General features: G+C 42.0%; 2 protein-coding genes across 2 annotated transcripts in view; both read right to left on the reverse strand.

Moving 5' to 3' along the window:
• Window positions 1–25,053, reverse strand: part of LOC134807048 (proline-rich protein HaeIII subfamily 1-like) — a 65,080-nt gene that overhangs the window by 12,564 nt on the left and 27,463 nt on the right. The gene's annotated exons all lie outside the window — the stretch shown is intronic.
• On the reverse strand, window positions 12,238–14,815 carry LOC129136143 (large ribosomal subunit protein eL32). The gene has a single exon (XM_054659884.2). It carries the CDS (start codon window positions 12,690–12,692, stop codon window positions 12,285–12,287), a length of 408 nt encoding a protein of 135 aa, XP_054515859.1. The 5' UTR covers window positions 12,693–14,815; the 3' UTR covers window positions 12,238–12,284.

Below are 25,053 nucleotides of genomic sequence, written 5' to 3' on the forward strand. Positions count from 1 at the left end.
ACATGAATAAGACATTCAACACCCAGGAGGTGGAAATGAGTCCTGCTGTTTTTTAACCCTTTGTAAAAGTATGAGAACACTGTATAAAGGAGGTGGTTTCTGAGCAGAGGTATGTAGGACAAGAATGCTGTAAGCCATGGAAGCACCGAAAGGCAGAAGCCCTGGAGGCTGTGAGCATGTAAACAGTCATGCCTGTACAAAGCTGAGCTCAGTCATACCTGTCCAGGTCCCTCTGGGTCAATCTATGAAGTCTCGGAGTTGGAGGAAGATCAGAGGAACTTTTATTCAGGGAAATAAATGGTAGCCAAGGCCAAAAAGAAAGTTTAAATAATGGTCATCCAGGTGAAAAGCACAAGGTTGAAGCTAGAAATATAGAGCTGAGGGGTGAGGCAAACACAGAAAAATAAGCCAGAACTGAGGTCAGGCAGGGAGGTCAAGGGCAAGGTGAGTCAGGGCAAATGGCTGTAGCTAGAGAAAAAGAGAGATTTATTTTTTTTAAATTGCCTCATGCAATTGTGGAGGCTGGCAAGTCTGAAATCCATAGAGCATGCTAGCAAACTGGAAATTCAAATGAGAATCGTGTTGCAGGCTTCTGCCTAAAATTTTAGAGCAGGCCAACAGAATTTCAACACAGGCAAGATTTCTATGTTGCAGCCTAGAGGCAGAATTTCTTCTTCCCCAGGAACCCTCAGTTGTTACTCTGAAAGCCTTCAACTGGATTGGATGAGGCTCGCCTGCATTACGGAGGGTCATCCACTTTACTTTACTTACAGTCAACTGATTATGAATGTTAACCACATCTACAAAATACCTTCACAGCAACATCTAGACTAGTGTCTGACCAAACAACTGAGACCACAGCCTAGTCAGTTGACACACAAAATTAACCATCGTGGGGTGTTTAAAGATGCCAACAGACCAAAGTGTTAACGAAATTCCTTACTCATAGAGATGTAGGGCTAGGAGATACTCTATAGGTAAGGAATCTAAGAACTGGTCCTTAGATTCCTTATCTATAGAGTATAGATGAAGAGAGTATGGTGGAAAGTGATACCTGGATCACCCAAAAGATGGCAAGGACGTAGGCCTCCTAAACCCCGTCCTGTGCTTTTTCAAACTCTGGATCTAGATATCCTAAGCCCCAGTGTGCCAACTCCCACGCGGTTTCTTTTTTGATCAAACTTGGTTGGGTACAAAAACAGCCATGTGTCTTTAAATTTGTGCCAGCTAGATCACATTCTAGTCATCCAAATATCTATTCCTTCAATAACCTTGGGAGGAAGTTAGGGATAGCAGAAGGCTAAGGACAACAACAAAATGCAAAAGTTTCCAAGAGACTGGAAAACATATGTGGAGTTGGAGCCTTGCCCTTGTGGGTTTTATTTCGGAGCCATCTACATCTAGCCAGCAATTACTTTGGGAATTCTCATTTGCACCTATGTTCTTCTATTTGCAAAACTTGAGTTACATCAAGATGGGCCTGCCTATCAAGAAAGGGCTGTTCACTTTTCCGTTCGTTAGGCCTAAAATGGCGAAATCAGCTTGTTTTTGACTTTTTGTGAATGAAATAACAGTGTTTGCTGTGTGGAACCATCTGGCCCATGCACAGCATGGATTGTTTGCATCAAACCCCGCCTGGCATCCCTCTGAGGTCAGAATCCTCCTATGGCTGGGGTGGCTCCAGGAAGTGCTTAGAGCAACAAAAAACTTGGCAAAAATAATCCACAAGAGCATCATGAATGCAAAAACTCTTCCCATAACAGAACAATCACCAGAGGAGTCAGGCGCTTTTCTGTGGAAACCAGGGTGTACTTGAAAAACTCACCCAGAGACCAAGGCAGAGAGGAACGATCTGTTACCATCCTCCCAATTTGGCCTGCTTTTATTTCTCTAAAATCATGGTTTGCAATATGTGGGTGTTACTGTGCTGTTTTTTTCCCCTAGAATGACAACCAGGAAAACCTCCACACTTCAACTGAGCAAGTATTTGTTGACTTGAGTGGGATATAGTGAATAATAACAATAGCTAATTGAGCACTTATTATATTCCAAGGAATGTTCTGAGCATTTTACATGAACCGACTCTTGAATCCTCACAACAACCCTGAGGTAGGTACATTATTATTCCCTTTTGTTTTTTTTTTTTGTTTTTTTTTTTGAGACCGAGTCTTGCTCTTTCGCCCAGGCTGGAGCGCAGTGGCGCAATCTTGGCTCACTGCAAGCTCCGCCTCCCAGGTTCACACCACTCTCCTGCCTCAGCCTCCCAAGTAGCTGGGACTACAGGCGCCCGCCACCACGCTCGGCTAATTTTTTTGTATTTTTAGTAGAGATGGGATTTCACCATGTTAGCCGGGATGGTCTCGATCTCCTGACCTTGAGATCTGCCTGCCTCAGCCTCCCAAAGTGCTGGAATTACAGGTGTCAGCCACCGAGACCAGCCCTTATTATTCCCATTTTTTAAATGAAAAGATGAAATAGAGAGATGTCAAGTTAGGGAAAGATTAAATTTCCTAAACAAACACCATAGTTCATCAATTCTAAAATAATTTTTGTCACATTTTAACATCACTGAAATTAGAATGTGTCCTACAACTGATGGCACGTTAGCATTGTGTCATAATTTAATTAACCACTTTTTTTCTTTTTTGGTGATGCTTAAAATAATATTTCATCTTACAGCAACAGTATCTTAAATTTGATGAGAAATGGCAGGGAGAGAGAGTCAGGGTAAAACCCGGGCAGTTTGACTGTGGAGTCTGTGTTCTCAGGCCATGCAATGAGAAATTCCCAGCTGCCCAGGGAGAAGGGGAGGGGAAAAAAATAGATTTTGATTTCAACTAGGAGTTCAGAAAATGCTGTAAGTAGGATTTCTGAGACCTCACCATTCACCTAGTTCTTAAATTGGTCATCAAAAACAAAACAAAACAAAAACTTTACTTGGTTTTGAAATGGATAAAAAGCTAAGGCAGCCTAAGCAGTTTTCCAGTCTTTTAAAAAAGAAATCTTCAATGCTTTTTGATAAACAAAGACCTCATACTGGTCCCCTCCCTATGACACCCCCAGAAATTCTGATACTATATGCTGACCCTACTATCACCCCACTCTGTGAGAATATTTGGCCTAAAAAATATTCAAAAACTGTCTTGTTCTGTGTACAATTCTGCATGGGATTTGATCCACCTTTCTCTTTTCTTATCTTCTCAAGCATGATAATATTTAGATAGCAATAAACTTAATTTTTTTTTAAAGAGTAAGGGTGAGTGAAAGGGTAAAGAGGGAGTGTGTGTGTGTGTGAGTGTGTGTGTCTGTGTGTGTTTTGGAATTGTTTTGTTTTGTTTTATATTTGGGTTGGTAAGGAAGAAGTCTGTATCTTTTTTTTAAAGGAAATCTGTAATTTTAACCAATTTATTATTCCCAGTTTTTCTAGCAACAACACATTGATTTTGTTGCCCAGGAAACTGGTGGGAGTTTCTGGAGAATTAATTACCTCATTCCAAACCAGGAGGTCACCAACCACGCTCTTTTCAACTCTGTTTTTATATGAAACAAAGGCCATTCCTTGTAGCTCACCTGAGTCTCTCTAGAGTCTGAAACCTGAGTCTCTACTCATTCCTGGGATTTCGCACTTCCTGCTGCAAACCATATGTCAGGTTATGACGGGAAAACCCTATAGTTACATTTGGGGAGGGTGGGGGAGGAAGGATGAGGTCACAAATCCCTGCAGGAGGCAATCACAGCTCCAACTCAAAGCTGCTAGAAAAACATGTTCCAATAAATTAAATAGATTGTTTTCATAGCCCTTTAACAACATTTTGCTTTTTACAGTTTGAAGTGTCTTTCCCTCTGCTCTGTGCCATAAGTGGGCTCCTTTTAGACTTTTGCAAAAGCTAGCGGCTAGCCTGCCCTGAGCAGTAATCTGTCTGGATTTTGTTCCCTGCACCTGGAAAGTTCTTTTAATTGGAAGGGTTTTTTATTCCCTTCCTTTCTTTGGTGGAGACACCAAACACAGAGATCCTGGGGGGAAATGGGGTCTCTCAAGTCACTAAGAGACTGAAGTGTCTTAGGCGGCTTTGGTGGTACTGAGGACTCACCTAGCACTCCAGTAAAAGACGCCTAGGGATTTGGGAGGCATGCCTCAGGGGAGAATTTGCCCTCCTAAGGACAAGAGGATGAAAAAGAAGGCTTGCTGACATGCCCCACTATTGATAGGAAACCCTGAGTACCAGGAGTAATCTGGTTACCCATCTGAACCACAAGAAATCTATCACTGGGGATGAGAACATAGTCCTTGTCCCTTAAGTGGAGGACAAGAAGAATGTTTCTTTAAAGATGACTGGCAGAAAACTGACTCATGTCAGGGTGGTGGAGGAGAGAAGGAACAGGATCTGAAATCTGGCAGACCTAAATTTGAATCATGGCTCTGCCACTTGCTAGCTGCATGACCAGCAGTGAATGAACCGCTCTCTGAGCCTCTGTTTCCACTTGTACAAAATAAGGATAACAATATAAAGTATGAGTACTATGAGGATTAAATTATATCAAGTATTTACACTGCCTAACACATAAAGGCATGGAATGGCTGCTCTATCCATGCAATGCATCGTGCAGATCTCTCTGACTTCACATCTCCACGTGAGAGGATTAGGACAGCACCTTGACAGCAGGTATGCTCCATTTTCTTTTCTCCAACAAAGCTCAGACTTATCCTATTCCTCAGCACACCTCAACTGCTTCTCCCTGGGGCCTGGTGGGCTTCAGAAGTTAAATCTGTGCTTATTCCACTTCTCCTAACAAGAGACCAGGAATGACGAAGGCTCCAGCCTTGTAGCCATTGTGTTTCTTGGGCCAATTTAGGTTAATGTCATGGACAACTCATTATCTTATGCACTTTCTTTTTTTTTGTTTTTTGTTTTTGTTTTTGTTTTTTTTTTTTGAGATGGATTTTCACTCTTGTTGCCCAGGCTGCAGTGCAATGGCACAATCTCAGCTCACTGCAACCTCTGCCTCCCAGGTTCAATCAGTTCTTCTGCCTCAGCCTCCCAAATAGCTGAGATTACAGGCATGCGCCACCATGCCCAGCTAATTTTTTTTTTTTTTTTTTTGTAGAGATGAGGTTTCACCATGTTGGTCAGGCTGCTCTTGAACTTCTGATTTCAGGTGATCCGCCCTCCTTGAATGCCGAAAGTGCTGGGATTACAGGCGTGAGCCACCGCGCCTGGCCTTATGTACTTTCAAAACCAACTTACATCAAACCAAGACCCAGATGTAAAAAAACAGAAACAAACTTATAGGGGTATCATCCCTTTCTTTCAGCTCTGTTTCTGTGAATTTATTTCCATAATAAGCACATTTTAGAAATCACTTAGTCTATTGCTATTTCCACTAACACTTTCTGTAGCCCAGAAACCTTTAAAACCCCCACTCTGCTAGATTGGAAAGTCCCACCTCCTCTATGAAGCCTTCTCTGGTTGCCCAGTTCACATTGTGCCCTCCCTTCTCAGAAATTCTGCAACACTGCTAATCAGCACCATATGGCTTAGCAGGGAACGTTGTTCTTGCTCCATAGTGCTGTGCTCATCTCTCTTGATTGCTATTAAGATTCTCGATGATGGTTGCCAGATAAAATACAGGATGCCCAGTTAACTTTGAATTTCAGATAAACAGCAAAAAACGTATTAGTATAAGTACGTCTCAAGTATTGCATCCCATATTTTTATTTGCCAAATCTGGCAGCAGTAAGGCCACATTCTTATGCTTCTACATCTGCAACAGCATTGCGGAGGTGAGACTGTCCTGGGCCACATCACAAATAATTACTGATATCAACAACAACAACAATAATGGCTAACATTTATCAAGCACCAAGCACTTACTGCCAGACACTAGGCTAGATACCTTATGTCTACCATGTCAAGGAGAGGGTCCAAAAACATGTACATAAATATGTCATTGACAATGCAAGGTCGAATATGTTTTTTTTAAGGCAATGTAGCTTCAAGATTGAGGGGAGACACTCTAAGCCACATAGCCCAGCACTGTCATTTACTGTCCTTACCACCTTGGGTGTTTACCTAATCTCTCCTTATTCTCCTCATTTATAAAATAATGATGCTAGTAGCGCTTTCCTCCCGGAACTGTGGTAAAGATTAAAGTAGGTAATACACAGCTGGGTGCGGTGGTTCATGCCTATAATTCCAGGACTTCGGGAAGCTGAGGCAGGTGGATCCCTTGAGCTCAGGAGTTCGGAACCAGCCTGGGCAACATGGCGAAACCCCATCTCAATGAAAAAAAAAATACAAAAATTAGCCAGGCATGGTGGGATGCACGTGTATTCCCAGCTACTTGGGAGATGGATGTGGGAGGATCGCTTGAGCCCAGGAGTTCGAGGCTGCAGTGAGCCGAAATCACACCACTGCACTCCAGCCTGGGCAACAGAGTGAGACCCTGTCTCCAAAAATTAAAAAAAAATAAAGTAGGTAATACGTTAAGGGAGTGGCAAGGTGCCCAGCACATGGTAAGTACTCAGGAAATGGTAGACATTGTTGTGGTGGTAGTGGAGATGGTATCGTTCTGATGGAACTTAGAGGTGGAGCTCTTTGGCCTGAGTGTTTAGTAGGCCTTCAAGGACTGCTAAGTGTGGCGAGTCAGGGAAGATTCCCAGGACAGCAAGAAAGTGGAAGGCCTTTTTAGGATGTGGTAGGTAGACTTACCTAGCTGCTTCAGTTTGCATGGGATTAATGCAAAACCTTGTTTACAATCAAAATGCTCTGTTAATCTAAATTAACTTATAGTCCTCATAGCTTAAATATTTGCTCTTGTGGCTAGAGCAACTGACAGGTCTTGGGACACAAGTTGAATATTCGGTGACATGATTCTTTTTTTTTTTTTTTTTTTTTTTGAGACGGAGTCTCACTCTGTCGCCAGGCTGGAGTGCAGTGGTGCGATCTCGGCTCACTGCAACCTTCACCTCCCGGGTTCAAGTGATTCTCCTGCCTCAGCCTCCGGAGCAGCTGGGACTACAGGCACCCGCCACCATGCCCGGCTAATTTTTGTATTTTTAGTAGAGACGGGGTTTCACCATGTTGTCCAGAATAGTCTCAATCTCTTGACCTCGTGATCTACCTGCCTCGGCCTCCCAAAGTGCTGGGATTAGAGGCATGAGCCACCGTGCCCTGCCCTACATGATTCTTTTTTAAGGGAAGCAGCAGGGATAGTTCTGACAATTGATATCTGTCATTGCACCTCATTTCTAAGCTTATCACAACAAGATAACATTCACCAAGGCACTAAGATATTTATTGACTATCTATCGATTGGCAATAAAGAGAGTTGTACTCTCTTGGTAATGAACCTTGAGGATCCCCTCCAAAAGTTCCTTTTGCCCCTTCTCTTCTGCAGGAGGACTTGGGCACAGAAGCATAGACCCAGCGCTCGGGACCTTTTGCTGGATCTGTTTCCGCTGAGGCTTCTGCTCGGAGCTGAGGCTGTGGGAATGAAACCAGAGAGGGTGCCAGATGGCAGGGTGTGGGAAGTCTCAGGCTGGAAAGGGATGGCCAAAATAAACAAGCGACTGGAGGTCTGAAAAATGAATGGATAAACATCCAGACCAAAGTCAACAGTGCTGGAGAGTCCAAACCGGTCTCCGCAGCCGGGGAGGTTTCGACACGTGAGTTCGGTCTCAAGTCCTTGAAAGAACTTTTGTGCATCTGATTCTTAAGCATCCCTGCCTTGGAGGGGGTTTTGGGGGAGAGATCACACGGTTCCTGTAGCAATTCAGGAATCGTTAGATTTTCATCAACATGCTTTTCTATAAGGTTTCTGCCTAAAAATCAGTAGATGACTGGACACTTGTTGATATTAAAGAAGTAATGTTAATTTTTTTAGTATAAGAATAGTATTGTGTATATATTTTTTAAATAATTTTTTTTTGAGATGGAGTCTTGCTCTGTTGCCCAGGCTGGAGTGCAGTGGCACGATCTCGGCTCACTGCAACCTCCCCCTCCCAGGTTCAAGAGATTCTCCTGCATCAGCCTCCCAAGTGGTTAGGATTACATGTGTGCACCACCATGCCCAGCTAATTTTTTGTATTTCTAGTAGAGAAGGGGTTTCGCCATGTTAGCCAGGCTGATCTGAAACTCCTGGCCTCAAGTGATCCACCCGCCTCAGCCTCCCAAAGTGCTGGGATTACAGGTTTGAGCCACCACGCCCAACCTTTAAAAGAATCTTTATCTATTGAACGTTTACAGATGAAGTGATGCGATGTTGTGCATTTTCTTAAAAATAATCTGGGAATGGAGGCTGGGGATTGGCCAAAAATAGACAATTTTGAGCTTGGAGAGCATTATACTATTTCCTGTACTTTCATATATGATGCTTAAAATTTTTCATAGTACAAAGGTTTAAATAAAAGTTGTCAAAGGTGCATTTATTTTTATCTCATAGAAAGAACCAAAGTAGGATCTAACAGAATATTTAGGGTTTTTTTTAAAGTATAAAAGATCCCTGTTTTAGGTCTACATAAAACACAGTGAAATGGAAAAGAAGCAGAATTAAGCCATTTGGAGATAAAGCATAAATAAGTGTTTTACACATCTGAATATTTTATGACAGAATATCTGTGCTTTCCTATAAAGTAACAGATAATATGTGTATAGCACATTTGGTATTCTCACTTCTCCAGATAACTGGATTGTGTTCACCTCATTTTGGGAAACAGTAAATTCAGAGAGTAGAGTTTATGATGTACATCTAAGAGATGCTTCAGAGTAGCAGTTATTACTTTGCTGGTTGGGGGCCCATTTGCAGTTCAGTGGGGTCTTGACTTAGACTGGGGCAAAAAGAGGAAACAACTCCGTGAAAGAAAGGAGTCTAGCACACTGACCAAAAAGTCCCTGCTGGAATTCTTCTCTGACTCAATTCATTTCCTCTCAGCCTTCTGGTATGATGGGTTTTTTGTTTATTTGGTTTGTCTTTTCAATCCCTGATAAATTTGAATTACAGTCACTCTATGATGTGTGCTATGGAGAAAAGCAAAAAAGCAAACTGTTTAGAATCCTTGTTTAAACTGGAATCACTGATTCAGCTTTGAAAGTAATACATGATCATTTCCTGGCCAGCAAAAGACCCCAAATCCTGTGTGACCAGTTCGTATTTATGCAACTAAAATGCCTCCAGTTTGTTTGCTGTTGTTGGGGGCTGGGTAGAAATGTGCTGCTGTTTCTCTAAAGCATAGTTGGCACAGGCATTGACTCTATAATCTTACTGCGTTTGCAAATGTTGTTAGGAGACCAGCACATGTCATATCACATTGTTTTTAATGCAGTAAAGAGTCAGATGATACCGCACAGCCTGCTCAGTGCGGGAAGGTGCCTGGCTGCTCTGCTAGCGGAGTCCAAATCAATTATCCTCTAATCAGGACTGTTTCCGGAACTGGTCAGAGTGAGGTTCAGAGTGAAAAGGAAAAATTGCTATTTCTCTCCAGATCCTGTTTGCATCAGCGGACTCCATCTGAGACACATCCTGTTTGACCTCTGGTGTGGCGGGGGAGGGGAAATGGTCTGTTTGACTTTTGACTGTCACTGATCCGAGGGCCTCTTTTTCTCCAGGAAATTCTAGGATTAGTATTAAAACTTAGTCATCATCCTCAGTCTAACAGGATACACAGTCTGAGCTATTCAGGTTTCTCAGACTAGTCTGTGGGACACTTGTTCAAAATGCAGAGTTTGACACAGTCTCTAGGAAGACGCCATTTAAACAAACTACCCAGGTGATTCTGAAGTACAGCCAAACTCAAGAACTTGGATCAGAATGAGAACTGCTCAAATCCAGGCAACTGACTCCAACCAGGCCCAACTCTTCTATTTATACTCTAATACTGAGAAGCTTATTTAGAGTTCTGGGCACCTAGAAGGGACCACAAAAAGAGATGCCTCTGTTTATGGGCACAGGAATGCTTTAGGACACCACCTTCATACATTCCTAGGGGGCAGAAAGTGAGAACCTGGCCTAACCCGGGGTCAGTCTGCAGGCAACAGTCAGACCCTGACCAGCTTCCCACCAAGACATGTCAAACTGGGAAAAACAAGGATAAAGTTAATTCACTCAAATGATTTTGTGATTATTTTAGCCATATCTTTCTTGAGGTCCTAAAATAGCTTTTCTTTTAGAGATTTATTTCCAATTTATGTGTTTATTTTTTGAATGGTTAATACCTGATACCCCTTGCACAAAATTTAGAATGTTCAAAAACCTGCTACCTTGACTATGTGGGAAGCCTCCTGCCCATCCCAAAACAGCTACTGATTTCTTTTTCTTCAAAAAATGCTTATTAAAGGAGATAAATCTGTAGAACTCATTTCTAATTAAGCAGGTAGCATCTTCCTTAACAATATATTGTGGAGATACTTCTATATCAGTACATTTGGGGAATTTTATAAAATTAAATGACGGTGATGATGTATTATAGTTGGGTATTCTTAAAATGTCTTAAAGACTGCACACACACACACACACACAAACACCACACAAAATCACACACATACACGCATATTTGGCGGCCCCATACCAGAGCCCCAAAAATGTTTTTACATTTTTTTTCTAGTCCATGAAATCTGAAAGCTAAAGCCAGGGACATAATACCAATGAAGAATAATAATAATTTTTAAATGATATTATTGTAATATAATATCATATCATATATAATACGTAATATTTATTTAATAATAATAGTAAAAGGGTTTCGGACTCAAATGGGTTTGAGCTTAAGTTCTAGTTCTGTTATTTTCTAGTTCCAAGAATTTAGATAAGTTGCTGGTTTCTCTGAGCCATTTTCCTCATTTAGCAAAACTGAAGGTGGGGTGAGAAATAAAATCTCCTTCCTGAAGTTGTGAGAAGTGAATAAATAATGAATAGAAAGCACCTGGAACCTTGAACTTGAAGGATTATCAGTACGTGGGGCGCGGCTAAGATAGCTGGCAACAGAAAAGAGCTGCAGAGAGGTGACATTAGATAAGGACTGGAAGTGCTCATTGACTTTGGCAGTTGGAAAATCAATGAAGATTCAGCCACAGAGCTCAGGGGAGTGTTATGGGCAGAGATCAGAGCTGGCAGCAGGGGTGGCACAGCGGCTGGCGAGGAGAGGAGGCGGTTGGTGCTGAACACGTGCATCCTTGTTGAAGCTCTGCACTGTGTGCTCCAGTCTCAGAGCAGGCAGGCGTTCTTAGTCAAAGAAATACTGTCTGGCAAGCAAAAAGATCTTTCTGTTCCTTTATCTGCATTTTCTGAACACGGTGAAGGGATTATACTGGCAAGAGGGATATTTCTTTAAGCCCCACTTCTTTCTCAAGGACTCCACTCATATCCTGCGGCTGTTCTTGTGCTTCTCTCACGAAAACAGCCACCCACCAATCTTCTCCAAAGACTCTTTCTCGCTAGTTCGTTCACGTCTTCCTCCTCTCCCCACTTCCTCTCTGATTCTATCCCAAGAAAGCCCAAAGAACCATTGGTCTAGAAGATAGAATCCTCAGAGGGCAGAAACAATTCACAAATACACAATCCTCTTTGGCTGTCAACAGCGGGGTGGAAAGGGTGGGAACCCTGCTGGGTAATAATTTTTGTCCCTTCACAAATGAATGAATGATGGGTTAAACTGAGCCAAACCCCAGCTGGGCTGCAGAGACACATGGAATGTGCCGAGGGTGTATCTGAGCAAAACTTTGAGGAGCTGTGAACAGACTGTGTGCCCGTGACAAACGGTGTACTGCATTTAACACAAATTAGGTGATCACAGTTGCCTTGCTGGACCAGCAGGAGTGATACTTCGGGAGAGAGAGCATTCCAGGACCTCTTCAGTTAAGGGATCCAGTTCTCTTTCTGCATAAAGAACTGGCTGTCTTGACCCTGAACCACGCACTGTGCTGTAGCATGCTACCTTTTTCCATTTCTGAGTAAGCCATCTACGGCCAAAGCCCAACTGGAAAGTTCTGGGAGAATCCTGGGCATCAGGCCCAGCATCCCAACACATGATGGGCAAAATAAGACAGAAGCCAAGGGGAAAGGGCCAGTTGCTTAGCTCTGAGAGCGTTCCAAGTTCCTTGGAAGAGAGGTCTCTCCCTGCCCCCTCCTTCTGGAGAACTGAGGCCCAGTTTAACAAAGCAGACATGTGAGGGATTTGACCTTCTATTAAACTTTGTTATTTCTTTTTTTTTTTTTTTTTTTTCAGGGAAGGAAGATGCCAGATGGCAGTTTTTACATTTATTTAAACAGAAAACGTGCACATGAGCTGCCTACTCATTTTCTTCACTGCGCAGCCTGGCATTGGGGTTGGTGACTCTGATGGCCAGTTGGGCAGCTCTTTCTACGATGGCTTTGCGGTTCTTGGAGGAAACATTGTGAGCGATCTCGGCACAGTAAGATTTGTTGCACATCAGCAGCACTTCCAGCTCCTTGACGTTGTGGACCAGGAACTTCCGGAAGCCACTGGGCAGCATGTGCTTTGTTTTTTTGTTGCTTCCATAACCAATGTTGGGCATCAAGATCTGGCCCTTGAATCTTCTACGAACCCTGTTGTCAATGCCTCTGGGTTTCCGCCAGTTACGCTTAATTTTGACATATCGGTCTGACTGGTGCCGGATGAACTTCTTGGTTCTCTTTTTGACGATCTTGGGCTTCACAAGGGGTCTGAGGGCGGCCATGATGCCTTTTGGGGAAGAAGCAGCCCCAGGTGAGGAAGAATCCTGGAAGGAGGCTTTCCTGCCCAGGGACTGAACACTGTCGCAGAGTGTCTTCCAATCGCCAGCTACGGAGCAAGCTGGGAATGGAATGGGTGCCTCTGCCAGGCTTGCTTTCCCTCCCTAAACTTTGTTATTTCAAAATAATGCTCCGGTTTACTTAAAGGTACAGTGCAAATAATTGGGTTCACGTGTTTCACCAATTCAGATAAAAGATGAGGGCCAATCTGCATAAGTGATGACTCTTTCTCACAGCGAAACTCAAGCTAGGAGAGGCAAGACAGTGTAGCTGTGGAGCTGCTGAGAGCCCAGGCTTTGGGGTTAGACAGACCTTGTCACATCCTAACTCCATTGATGAATTAGTATCTGTGTGTCTTTGGGCACTTTATCACTGTGAGCTATAGCTTCCTTATCTGCAAATTGAAGATAATAACCATACCGGCCGGGCGCAGTGGCTCACGTCTGTAATCTCAGCACTTTGGGAGGCTGAGGCGGGCGAGTCACTTGAGGTCAGGAGTTTGAGACCAGCCTGGCCAACATGGTGAAACCCCATCTCTACTAAAAATACAAAAATTAGCCGGGCGTGGTGGCGCATGCCTGTAATCCCAGCTACTCAGGAGGCTGAGGCAGGAGAATCGCTTGAACCTGGAAGGCGGAGGTTGCACTCCAGCCTGGGCAAAGAGTGAGACACCATCTCAAAAAGAAAACCATACATACCTACTTCATAACGTTGTTGTGAACAAATGTATAAGGCACTTGGCATTGTGCCAAGTAGGGTATCTTTCACTAAATAGTTTCTGTTGTTGTTGGTAGGGGTTCTTGGAGAATCACACTTTATGAATGTGTAAGAACTTTTAATAAACTTTTAAATTTTGGAATAATTTTACAGCTACAGAAAATTTGCATAGCTAGCCCAGAGAGTTAGCATACACCTTTCACCCAGATTTTTTTTTTTAATGTTAGCATCTTAATATTACCATGGTACATTTGCCAAAACTCAGAAGACAACTTTGGTACATTACTACTGACTAAACTCGACATTTTATTTTTATCCATATTTCAGTTTCCTGTTCCAGGATGCAATCTGGAATATCACATTACATTTAGAAGAACGTTTTTTAATTAGCACAACAATCAACATTATTAATCAATCAACTAGTGTCTCTGTTCTCAAAACCTAAATGTGGGGCCAAATACGGTGGCTCATTCCTATAATCCCAGCATGAGTTCTTGCGTTGTTGCCCAGGTTGGTCTTGAACTCCTAGCCTCAAGGAAACCTCCTGCCTCAGCCTCCCAAAGGGCTGGGATTAAAAAACAAAAAAACAAAAAACCCTAAATGTACCTTTCAAGACCACTTGAGAGGTCCTGAAAATCATTTATTCTCTTAAGCAGTTTTTTGCAATTTGTTGATCTATTGATTGGCATGGTAAGTCTTTTTTGCATGGTTAGTGAAATAGTCAAATACAGGTTAGCATCCGCCTGAATTATCACAATATTCAGTATATTTGGATTTGAAATTAATAACATTTTACTTTGTACATAATCATGTCCTACAAAGAGATGTAGTACCTGGCACTTAGTTTGTGTTCAAAAATCGTAGTTGGTCAGCTAAATATAAAAGGGAATTCAGATCTCCCGACAGCTTCATCTGTTTACAAGCACAGCTAGATGTAGTTTGCCATCAGCTGGGTCTTGTTTTGAACGATCCCTTGGAGCTTAACTTTGCCTTTGCACATAGAGCCTGTTTGTACAAGATTATACAGAATCTGAGCAAATAAAACTTACTATTTGGCAAACCATGAATTTCTCTCCCACCTTTCACTCAGCAAGAATTGTCCCTCAGGGGCAATTGATTCCGATGTTGAAAATAATCAGTTTTGCTTTCATCTCTGAAGAAAAAATTACCTGTGTGTGCAAATTCAATTTCTAGGAAGTTAGATGTGGTAGTTGCTGTTTTTAATAAACAGTATTAACTGAAAATGATGAGAATCACCAGGGTGGCTGTGCCAATGAGAAAAACAGAGATACGGGTGTCCAAGCAGCTGTGAACTTTATGGTGTGACCAGGTGGGTCTGGTGCAGCCCTGCTGGGACCTCAGGGGTAAGTTATTACAAGATAGGTGTGGCGTGAAGGTGTAGCTTCCTTCACCAGTATTGAATGCAGCATTGCATCCAAGGCATTCATTTAGCCATTCTTTAATTCAACTTAAAATACCTGTCAAGTGACAACTATAGACCATCTACTAGATCACTGTTACCAAAAGTGTGACCTATGGAGCATCTGTTGACCTGGGAGCTTGTTAGAAATGCAGAATTTCAGATCCCACCCCAGTCCTCTGAATAAGAACCTGGATATTAACAAGATCTGTAAGTGATTCTCATGTCCATTAATATTTGACAAGCACTTGGCCAGATGACAAGTGTTAAGAGCCAGGATCCTGTCAGGAGACAGATGATACATTTATTGAAGAGACTATTAATAAAAGTTAAGTTAGACTTACAGGAGGACACCAATAAGGAATGGTGAAGTGCCCTGGAACTAGTACCAGCAGGAAGTTGTTTCCATACCAGCAAGAGCTGTAGCTGTAGGAGAGGGCTATGCAGTAGAACCAATGGTCTTGGGTAGAAGAAAGCATTACCAAACTGTGCCTTGGCAAAGAGTGAGCTACAGGAGTAAATAGTCCAACCTTTCTCTCATTCTCCAGCCAGTGCCTCCCAATCCAATGCAAAGCTGGAAAGCAAGAAAGTCCAGTTGATGCAGTTGGTAAAGGTCAGGTGCCCAGGGCAGAGGGCACAGTGGGGAAGGGTGGAAAGTGTCTCTGGGTCGGGCCAGGGTAGGGGTGCCAACAGAAAATATCCATCACACCACCAAACATGGCCTTTAACGTCAATGAATTTGTTCTACAGAAGAACTTATATATGTATGGTTTAGAGGTGAAGATAACCCCTTTTGTTCCAACTTATACAAAAACTAGATTTTTCAAAGTGGCCTTGAATTTGGTATTCTAGGATTCTCCCAGATCACTCTTTCACAAGCTGAGCATATTTCTAAGCAAGTATTATGTCAAAGGTACTCAAGTAGGCACTAAGAGAGAGATAGAAGTATTAAAGACGGTCTCTGCCTTCAAGAAATTTGCAATTTTAGGTAATCAGTGCTTCCTGTATAAAACTTTGCAGACAGGCTCACATATCAGCCAGAATCCAGTAAAGCAGTATTCTGAGTTGAGACTCTGGAACTAGGCTGCAGGGTTTGAAACTCAGTCCTTACTTATACTAGCTGTGGATGTGCTGCCTAACTTCTCCGTATCTTTGTTTCCTCCCCCTGTGAAGCTATGATGATAAAAATAATTACCTGCTTCAAAGGGTTGCTATGATGATTGTGAAGATTAAACGAATTAGTACACAAAAAGTATTTTTAGTGGTCATCAGCTAGCACACTGACAACCCTATACGTGTTAATTATTGAAAACTAAGAGAGAACTATGCCCCTAGTGCCAGAGGGTCTAAAAAGCAGAGTATCAGACTAATGATATAGAGTTCCCTCTCTAAATTTATTAAAACATGTCAATTAAAGGAGAAAAACAAGGAGCAAATAATCACAGAGTTGGCACAAGAATAAGGAGGCATTGAAACACATAAGTTTGAGAAGCCCTGACCCCTGGTTACTTCCAGCCCCTAGACTCCATGCAATCCCTGTTTGAATGTCCTTAGAAGATTAAGAGTCTTTCAAAGGGGACAGGTTCTTAAAGAGCTTTCTGGTTCAGAGGAAAATGAAATGTAAATATAAAAATAGGAATGCTTTTAAGAAATGGAAGTTGGGGCCAGGTGCAGTGCTTCACGCCTGTAATCCCAGCACTTTGGGAGGCTGAGGCGGGTGGATCACAAGGTCAGGAGATCGAGACCATCCTGGCTAACACGGTGAAACCCCGTCTCTACTAAAAATGCAAAAAAAAAAAAAATTAGCTGGGCGTGGTGGCAGGCACCTGTAGTCCCAGCTACTTGGGAGGCTGAGGCAGGAGAATGGCGTGAACCCGAGAGGCGGAGCTTGCAGTGAGCCAAGATCGCGCCACTGCACTCCAGCCTGGGTGACCAAGCAAGACTCCGTCTCAAAAAGAAATGGAAGTTGGTTAGCCGGGCTCAGTGGCTCACCCCTGTAATCCCAGCACTCTGGGAGGCTGAGGCGGGCAGATCATGAGGTCAGGAGATCGGGACCATCCTGGCTAACACAGTGAAACCCCGTCTCTACTAAAAAAATACAAAAAATTAGCTGGGCGTAGTGGCGGGCGCCTATAGTACCAGCTACTTGGGATGCTGAGGCAGGACAATGGCGTGAACCCGGGAGGCGGAGCTTGCAGTGAGCCGAGATGGCGCCACTGCGCTCCAGCACTCCAGCCTGAGCGACAGAGCGAGACTCTGTCTCACAAAAAAAAAAAAAAAAAAAAAAAAGAAATGGAAATTGGTTGTGTATTCAAAACTAAAGGAGTTCTAAATATGTATGGGGGAACAGCTACTCTGAGTATCAAATGTGCTATGCACCTGTGCCAATAGAAGTCATGTGCATATATCTGAGGGCAGAAGTCAGCTCTTGAGGCTTCGTTTAGTTACCTCTTTGTCAGGATTTCCAAATTTTCAGGCTTCTTTTGTTAGATCCAGCACTGGTTTTCTTTGCTTTTTGATGAACTTTTGACCTATATTGCATTTCCAACCTCCAGTCTTTTAGTGGAAGGCCATTAGTGACTGGTTAAACACAGTGTACACACACACACACGTGCACGTTCATATATTACATTTCCAGACCAATTGAATTACAGAAGGAACCAATTTGAAAAGTTATTGAATTAAAACCCTAGAAGACAGAGATGGGTTTTATTGTTAGTGGTTGGCATGACAACTTGATATGCTAGAGAGTAGTATGTGCTGAGTTCACATCGTTGGAGACTCTGACAAGTTCAAGGCCAAGGCTTTGCTTCTAAATCTTGTTGCCAAGGTAATGCAGCATAAGGGCAGAGTCCACTGAAATGAATACCTCTGACAGCTCATGCCAGCAGGAGCTATCTGATTAAAAGGGATCTTTTTTTTCTTTTAAAGAAGAAGAAGAAGAAAAGAAAAAGAAAGAAACAGTACTTTAACAAGAGCAGGAGGAGAATGCAAAGGCGGGATATTGAAATATGGGCAACAGAAAGTCTGAAAGGGAAGCAGCCAGTGGATGCCAAGAAGTAACTAAATAATGGGGTCTGTTTTATTAGCAAGAAGTTGGTGATGTGTGAAGGTCTGCAGGCAGGGATTCCAGCCTGCTGGGCCATCTTGCATGCAAAATGATACTGCCCCAATTTGGTTCCCTGGCTCAAGTTCAGCAGAATGATTTCACTTGATTGGTGGCCACCCTCCTCCCAATGACAGACTTTAACAGATTTTCTTCTCTGATAATACATTCAGGAAAATGGTTTCTGAGGGACTTCATAGGTTACAGATATTTCCCAAGATGAGAAGGGAATCCACAAAAATCTCAACACAAGAGTAGAGGCCACCAAAATGCCACTGCCTTCAGCCACTAGAATGGCCTTTTTGATATTCATGTGATTCATGCCCCAGTGATTTATGAGTCAGTAATTTATAAGATAATATTCTTAGATTCGTGATCTTATGAGATCCTCATTTTCCTAGATTTATGTACTAATTTATCTTGGATTTGATCATGATGAAGCTGTGGTCCTTAAGCTCCAAGAATGGGGAAGAACAAGTCTTTAAGCACATGATCTTATTTCCCATAGGGATTTGACCCAAGCACTGCATGAGCCATCTCTCCTTTACACTTCCAGGGATTTAATGGAGATAAGCAGTAAATGGGGATATGTGGCTAAGAAGGTTAGAGGTGGAATCTGAAAGGAATTCAGAATCCCAGGTCAGCAGTTCTAAAGTTCCTACATATTCAGATCAGAGTACTATTTCATAAGCAAATGAGGGAGTAAAAATTTACTTTGCTTATCCTACCCTATACAAATAGCTTATACTGTATAAGCCATAGTGGAAAGTACTAATATAGTAGCCCCTGGAATTACTGACAAAAATCCAACTCCTGCCTCTGCAAATGATTTGCTGAATGACATTGGGGCAAAGTATTTAACATGTTTTGTCTCTGTATCTTACGTTTTAAAACAAGGTAGATTATCCCAGCTTTCACCTGTAATGGTTGTTCTCTACCTGGAATGTACAGCCAAATCATGGAGAGAGCTTTTTAGAAATTCAGATTCCCTAGGCCCCACCCCAATCTCTACTGAGTCAAAATTTGTCCTTTCCAAAAGCTCTACACATGATTCTGATTTGCATCTTTAAGAAGCACCAAATATTATGGATAACTTATAAAGATGAGCAAGCTGATATATGTGAGTTGTCATAAGCTCCTTAATCAAAGAAAAGGGGTACTGCTAAGTTCAGCTTACATATTCATTCAGCTTATATTTTTAATATAAAAAATTTCCTACATTCCAAAGAAATTTGGAATGTAGGAAACTTGGCATACATAAAGTGGCTACATTTCTGTCTACCATTTGAAGTATTTAGAGTTGTCCAAGCTTTAAATGAAAAGCTCTTTGAAGTATCTTTCTTTGTTCATGGTTTGCAATATTCCCTTCAGTCTTTATTGATCTGGACAGAATAATAATGATGTTTATCTAATGCTTACTGGCACTCACTCTGAGTGCTTTTTAAGTGTTAGCTCATTTGATCCTACTTCCTCTTACACACATGCTGTGAAGAGATTAAGTAACCTGTCTAAAACCTCATGGGTAATAAGAGGTGTAGGTGGGCTTTGAACCCAGGAACCCCACTCTACAGCCCCACTGTTAATCACTGTGTTACTCAACGACGTGATGGGTCAGATGTTTCCAATGAATTAATTTTTCAACTATTTCAAGTGAAAACAAAAGCCTAGATGGTATATGAATTTTTCCAGGCCTCAGATCATCATATTTTAAAGTGTGAGCCTTAGACCTCCTGCATCAGAATCACCAGAGGTGCTTTTCTAAGACGCAATTTCCAGGAACTGCTCCCAGGCTTATTACACTAGAATCTCAGAGTGCAAGTGAAGACTGGGAACTGACATTTAGAAAATACACTCCTTAGGTGATTCCTGAACCCAGTGAAGTTTAAGAACCACTGGCCTGTATCAACATTTGTAGGTCACCATCATAGGGAATGAGGGTAGGTAGAACACCTTGGGAGCTGCAGGAACCAAAGTTGTTTTCCAGAATCAGATATTGGGCACTGCCTGGGGCAGAACATTCAGTCAAGTGGCTAATAAATGATCTGTACAAAGCACAGCTTCTGCCCAGGAACCGTGGTTGTTGTCCTTCACTGAGGAGAGCCAGCAAACTGACAGTATGAACTTGCCTTCAGGGCCCAGATCTCATTTCTCCTCAAGGGGCTTGTGCTTGTTGGTGGCAGCTAGCACTGGCCTGGAACTTTGATGTTTTCCTTTTCAGTATCCAAATGCTACAGAGACTGTGTCACTGCATACACCGTCTCTGGTATAATGGCAGAGGCAGGGAGCAGACTGTTTGGAATGCAGTCTGGCCCCATTGGGACTTTGAATTGGGCTGGAACTTGCAGAGTCTAAGAGTTTAATCGTGGCATCTTTTTCAGATAGGCAAAGAAAAGGAAACCAACCCAGAGGGGTTGGTGTTCAGTACTCTGGAAGAAATCCATGATAATTTTTTAAGGAATCGAAAGTTTTTATGAGGCTTACTGAGGCATCATTCATATACAGTTAATTTTACCCTTTTCCAGTGCACAATTCAATGAGTTTTGGAAAGCAGCTATACTCATTGTCATACCACCATTGCCAGTTCGATAAGTTTTGACTAATGTGTGTAGTCAAGTCACCAACATCAAGTAAGATAAAGAACATTTCCATCTCCCCGAAAAGTTCCCTAATACCCATTTGCAACCAATCCCACCATATTTCCCCAGCCCTGTGGCTGCTGCTGATCTGGTATGTGTCTGATTCCAGAATGTCACTTAAGTAGAACCTTATAATTCACAGCCTCTTGTTGCTGCGTGTCAGTAGTTCTTTCCTTTTTATTACTAAGTAGTATTCATTCTATTGTATGGATGTGCCACAATTTGTTTATTGATTCCCCAGCCGGGCATTTGGGTTATTTTCACTTTTTGGCAGGTATTGACATTTAAATGAGCTCAAATTCAGCAAGCATTTATCGAGCATGCACAGAAATAGACTGGAAAATGAGATAGTTTATGTTTACAGTTTCTAATAAAAATTATAATCACACTGGAGATTCAAACTAACACCTAAAGAAGAAAGAAGTCTATTTGTGACCCTAGAAACAAACATGGAGGAAAAGGACTCCATTCAATAGCATTGGTCTAATGATTAGGAGAGAATCTCATGCCCTCAGAAAGCCCTAAAATGACACTACCATGCTGAGACACATGAGGGCGCTGTAACCAACCAGCATTGCCAAACACTTCATTCTTACAAAAGCTGTTTGTTTTTTTAATTTATTGGAATGCTTTGTTGAAAACTCTAGTGAATTCTCACTCCCACCCTTGGTCTCCTTGGCCACTCTTGAATGATAGAAAAAACATAGGCATCGAGTGAATCTGTCTTTGACTAGTCATCGGGGGATTACTGTACCCGACCACAGCTGTACGGTGAGGCTCCCGTCGGCTTTCCTACTTAAACTCACAAGGAAAGGCTCCCAAAGGAACTCTAGATTAGAATACCTCATGATCACAAAGAAAATTGGGATTGTCCCTAAAGTTTCATTTTTATTGTTGTTGTTTTCAGGCCTTCCCTGAACATAACACACAAATATTCAAACATAATTGCTGGACAACATTTTAGAAAGACTTGTAAGGTACTTCTTTCACATCTCAGCAATTTGGCTGGTTGAAAGTTGTTCGTTCTTCAATGAGAACACATGGACACAGGGAGGGGAACAACACACATTGGGGCCTGTAGCGGGAGAGCATCAGGATAAATAGCTAACACATGCGGGGCTTAATGCCTAGGTGATGGGTTGATAGGTGCAGCAAACCACCATGGCACACGTTTACCTATGTAACAAACCTGCACGTACTGCACATGTATCCTGGAACTTAAAATAAAATATAATAAATTTTTTTTAAAAAAAGAAAGTGGTTCGTTCTTGTCAAAGCAACCACTACAATCAGTTCAGAGGAAAGCTATCTTTACAGCAAAGCAGCCAGGAGAACTTAGGGTTACTGGGTTTGGCTTCTGAATGGCTGTTCAAAACAAAAACTGAAAAAAAAAAAAAACCCTCTGGATACATTTAAAATTTTTTGAAAATCAATGACTCATTCATTACAGAGTAGGCAAGTACAAAATAAAAGACACTTCATAAAAATTGCATTAGAATGTTCTGGTGGGATTCTAAATGAATTTAGCTGTGGGATGGTATATGATTTTTGTGCAAGATCCAGTAAGGCTTAGGGATTCCTCTCTTAGAGAAAGGGTTTGATTCCGTTATTTGAAAGGATGTCTCTCCAAGCCCTTTCTATAATTAATAAAATGCTCACTTGAAGAAAGATTTACTCAGTCAAACCTATCCAACCTAAAATATGACTAATTGTTTCAAGCAGAAAATTATCTCTGGCTGTCATATCCAAATTATATAACAACATGGCCTTAAAATTGGGTGGAAAATAGTGAAGAGCTGATTCTGAAGGCAGAGTGTGGCTCTGGTCTGGATTCTTTAAGCAGTTTCACCCCATCTCTCACCCAGAGGGACCAACCTGATGTTTTTTTTCTTCCTATTTGAGTAAAACTCTGAACCACTCGATTAAACCTGGGCCCTTCACACAATCCCACTGTGGCCCTTTCAATTATCCCCTTCAAAAGGCATTTTCCCATTCTCTCCTGATCTTACTCCTTGCGTCCAAAGCTCACTGGCTCTGTGAGTGTGCTGGTAAAAGCATGGACCAATGAGTTGTTGCTGGCTACGTGCTCTTGACCTGGCTATGTTACTTAACCTCTCTAAGCCTCAGTTACCTCCACTGTAAAATAGAGATTATAATAATATCTACTTCAGGTCCCCATAATAGTATCTATCTGAAGTTGTTGAGAAGAATAAATAAGATCATGCATATAAAGTAATATAATCCAGCATCTGACACACAGTAAGCCTTCAGTAGAGATTGACATTATTATCATCATCCACAACATTATTATTATTATTATTAATTTCCAGTATTGTCCCTCTCTCTATGATCTGATCTCCCCATCCTGGTAATCCATCCTCAGAGCTCCCTGGAAAGAACTCTCCTAGTCAAAAATGCCCTTAACCACTCCTATCTTTGCATCTCCCCTGAGGGTTGTCCTCCCCTCCCACCAGGGTTCACAAACAAAATGTAGTCAATGCTAAAAATCTTGTCCCATCACATATTAAGTTGTGCTAAGACTACCAGGAATGGCCATCACTTTAGGTAACCATCAGTTCGTGTGGCTTTACCTTAAAGGTGGCACACCCTTCATCCTATTATAAATCTCTGCACTATTCATGTTTCTCTCCCATAGGGGAGAAACACCACTTCAGTAGCATATTCTGCCCATCAACAATCTTCTTCTTATAAATGAGATTCAGAAAGAGTACGATGTGAGTGGACAGGTGTTCTGTTTAAGGAGGGGAAATGCTATTTTACATCATTTCAATTATGTGCCCAGCAAGCCACAGAGTCAAGGCACAAGTTGACAATTATAGCTCCAAGTTTTGCAAGAGAAATGGAACAGAGGAAAAGGAAATCCAAAGAGACTATCATCCCAGTTTTTCGAAACTGTCTCTGGTGATAATGTCCTGCAAAAGATGAATGAGGAGAAACAAAGTGCCTCAAAGTAGATTTGTTAATATTTCCTTTGAATAATGGGGGAGAGGTGTCCTACAGACAATTCAGAATAACTTAGAGACAAGTTGTATTTTAAATCAGTTTTCTTGATTAGCTTCTGTGGTGTTTAGGAGTGTGGATTCTGGATCTGTCTGGCTAGTTTGATATTCTGCCTCTTCTCTTTAGCCTCCTTAAGCCTCAGTTTCTCCATATGTAAAATGGGGATGACAGCATTCTCTGCATTGTCTACTCCAGTGTTGTCATTAGAATTAAATAAGATAGTCCATTTATACCACAAGCACAGCACCTGGAAAGGGAAAGGGGATGGGAGATGAAGCAGAAGAAAATAATATAGTAAAATTAGGCCAGTTCCGGTGTAAAATTAGGCCAGGTCAGCACTTTGGGAGGCCAAGGTGGGTGGATCACAAGGTCAGGAGTTGGAGACTAGCCTGGCCAACAGGGTGAAACCCCATCTCTACTAAAAATACAAAAATTAGCTGGGCATGGTGGCACACACACGTAATCCCATCTATTCAGGAAGCTGAGGCAGGAGAATTGCTTGAACCCAGGAGGCAGAGGTTGCAGTGAGCTGAGATTGTGCCATTGCACTCCAGCCTGGGCGACATAGTGAAACTCTGTTCCCCCCGCAAAAGAAAAAGAAAAAAAAGAAAATAATATAGTAAAATTAAACAGAGAGAGGCCTTATCCAGACTAATGATGAAAGGGTGCATGAACCCACAAGTATGATTTACTCAACCCCATGCTCCTGAGGTCAAAGAAAAGCAATAAGGAGAAGGAGCTTTAACACATGGACTTTGCCATTGTGTTTGTCCGTTAGCACATCTTGGCTTATTTCCTCCTTCTCCACTATGTCTGATGTGGTGAGTTTGCTCAGTAGCCAAGTTCTAGAGAAAATGAGTAATAAACAAAAAGGAGCCAAAACAATTATATACCCATAGAAGTAAACCCACATACTAATGAGACTTTAGAGGCTCTTCAGATCAATCGTCTGAGACTGCAGAGGTTGAGTGGCCTGTCAAAGTCAGGTGGCTAAGGAGTAGCCAAGTCAGGACCAGGCTCTAAAGGTGTCCTAGGGTCCCCCTCAGTACATCAGGCAGCAGGAGGAATGGAGATAATAATAATAATGTTACCTTATATCATATTTTATGTCCAATGCAACACGAAAGAGAAACTTCTATACAAGTATCTTTTAAAGTCCAACTCACAATAGGCTTTACACTTTAAATGGGTCACTCTTCATCACCATGGTGATTCTTCCAAGTTTTCCTGGAATTATCAGCTGTTTTCTAATAAGGACACTCCCCAGAACTTGCAACTGCACCAAGCAGATAAATATTTCCCAGTAGAAAATACTTAGCTCCTCGCTCAGCTTAGTCAGCAATTGCTTTTTCTTCTCCACTTCCCAGGAAAACAGCCTGAAGCATGCTCCTACATTTGCTTTAGAT

The sequence above is a fragment of the Pan troglodytes genome, chromosome 8 (assembly GCF_028858775.2).
Source record: "Pan troglodytes isolate AG18354 chromosome 8, NHGRI_mPanTro3-v2.0_pri, whole genome shotgun sequence".
Taxonomy (NCBI): Eukaryota; Metazoa; Chordata; class Mammalia; order Primates; family Hominidae; genus Pan; species Pan troglodytes.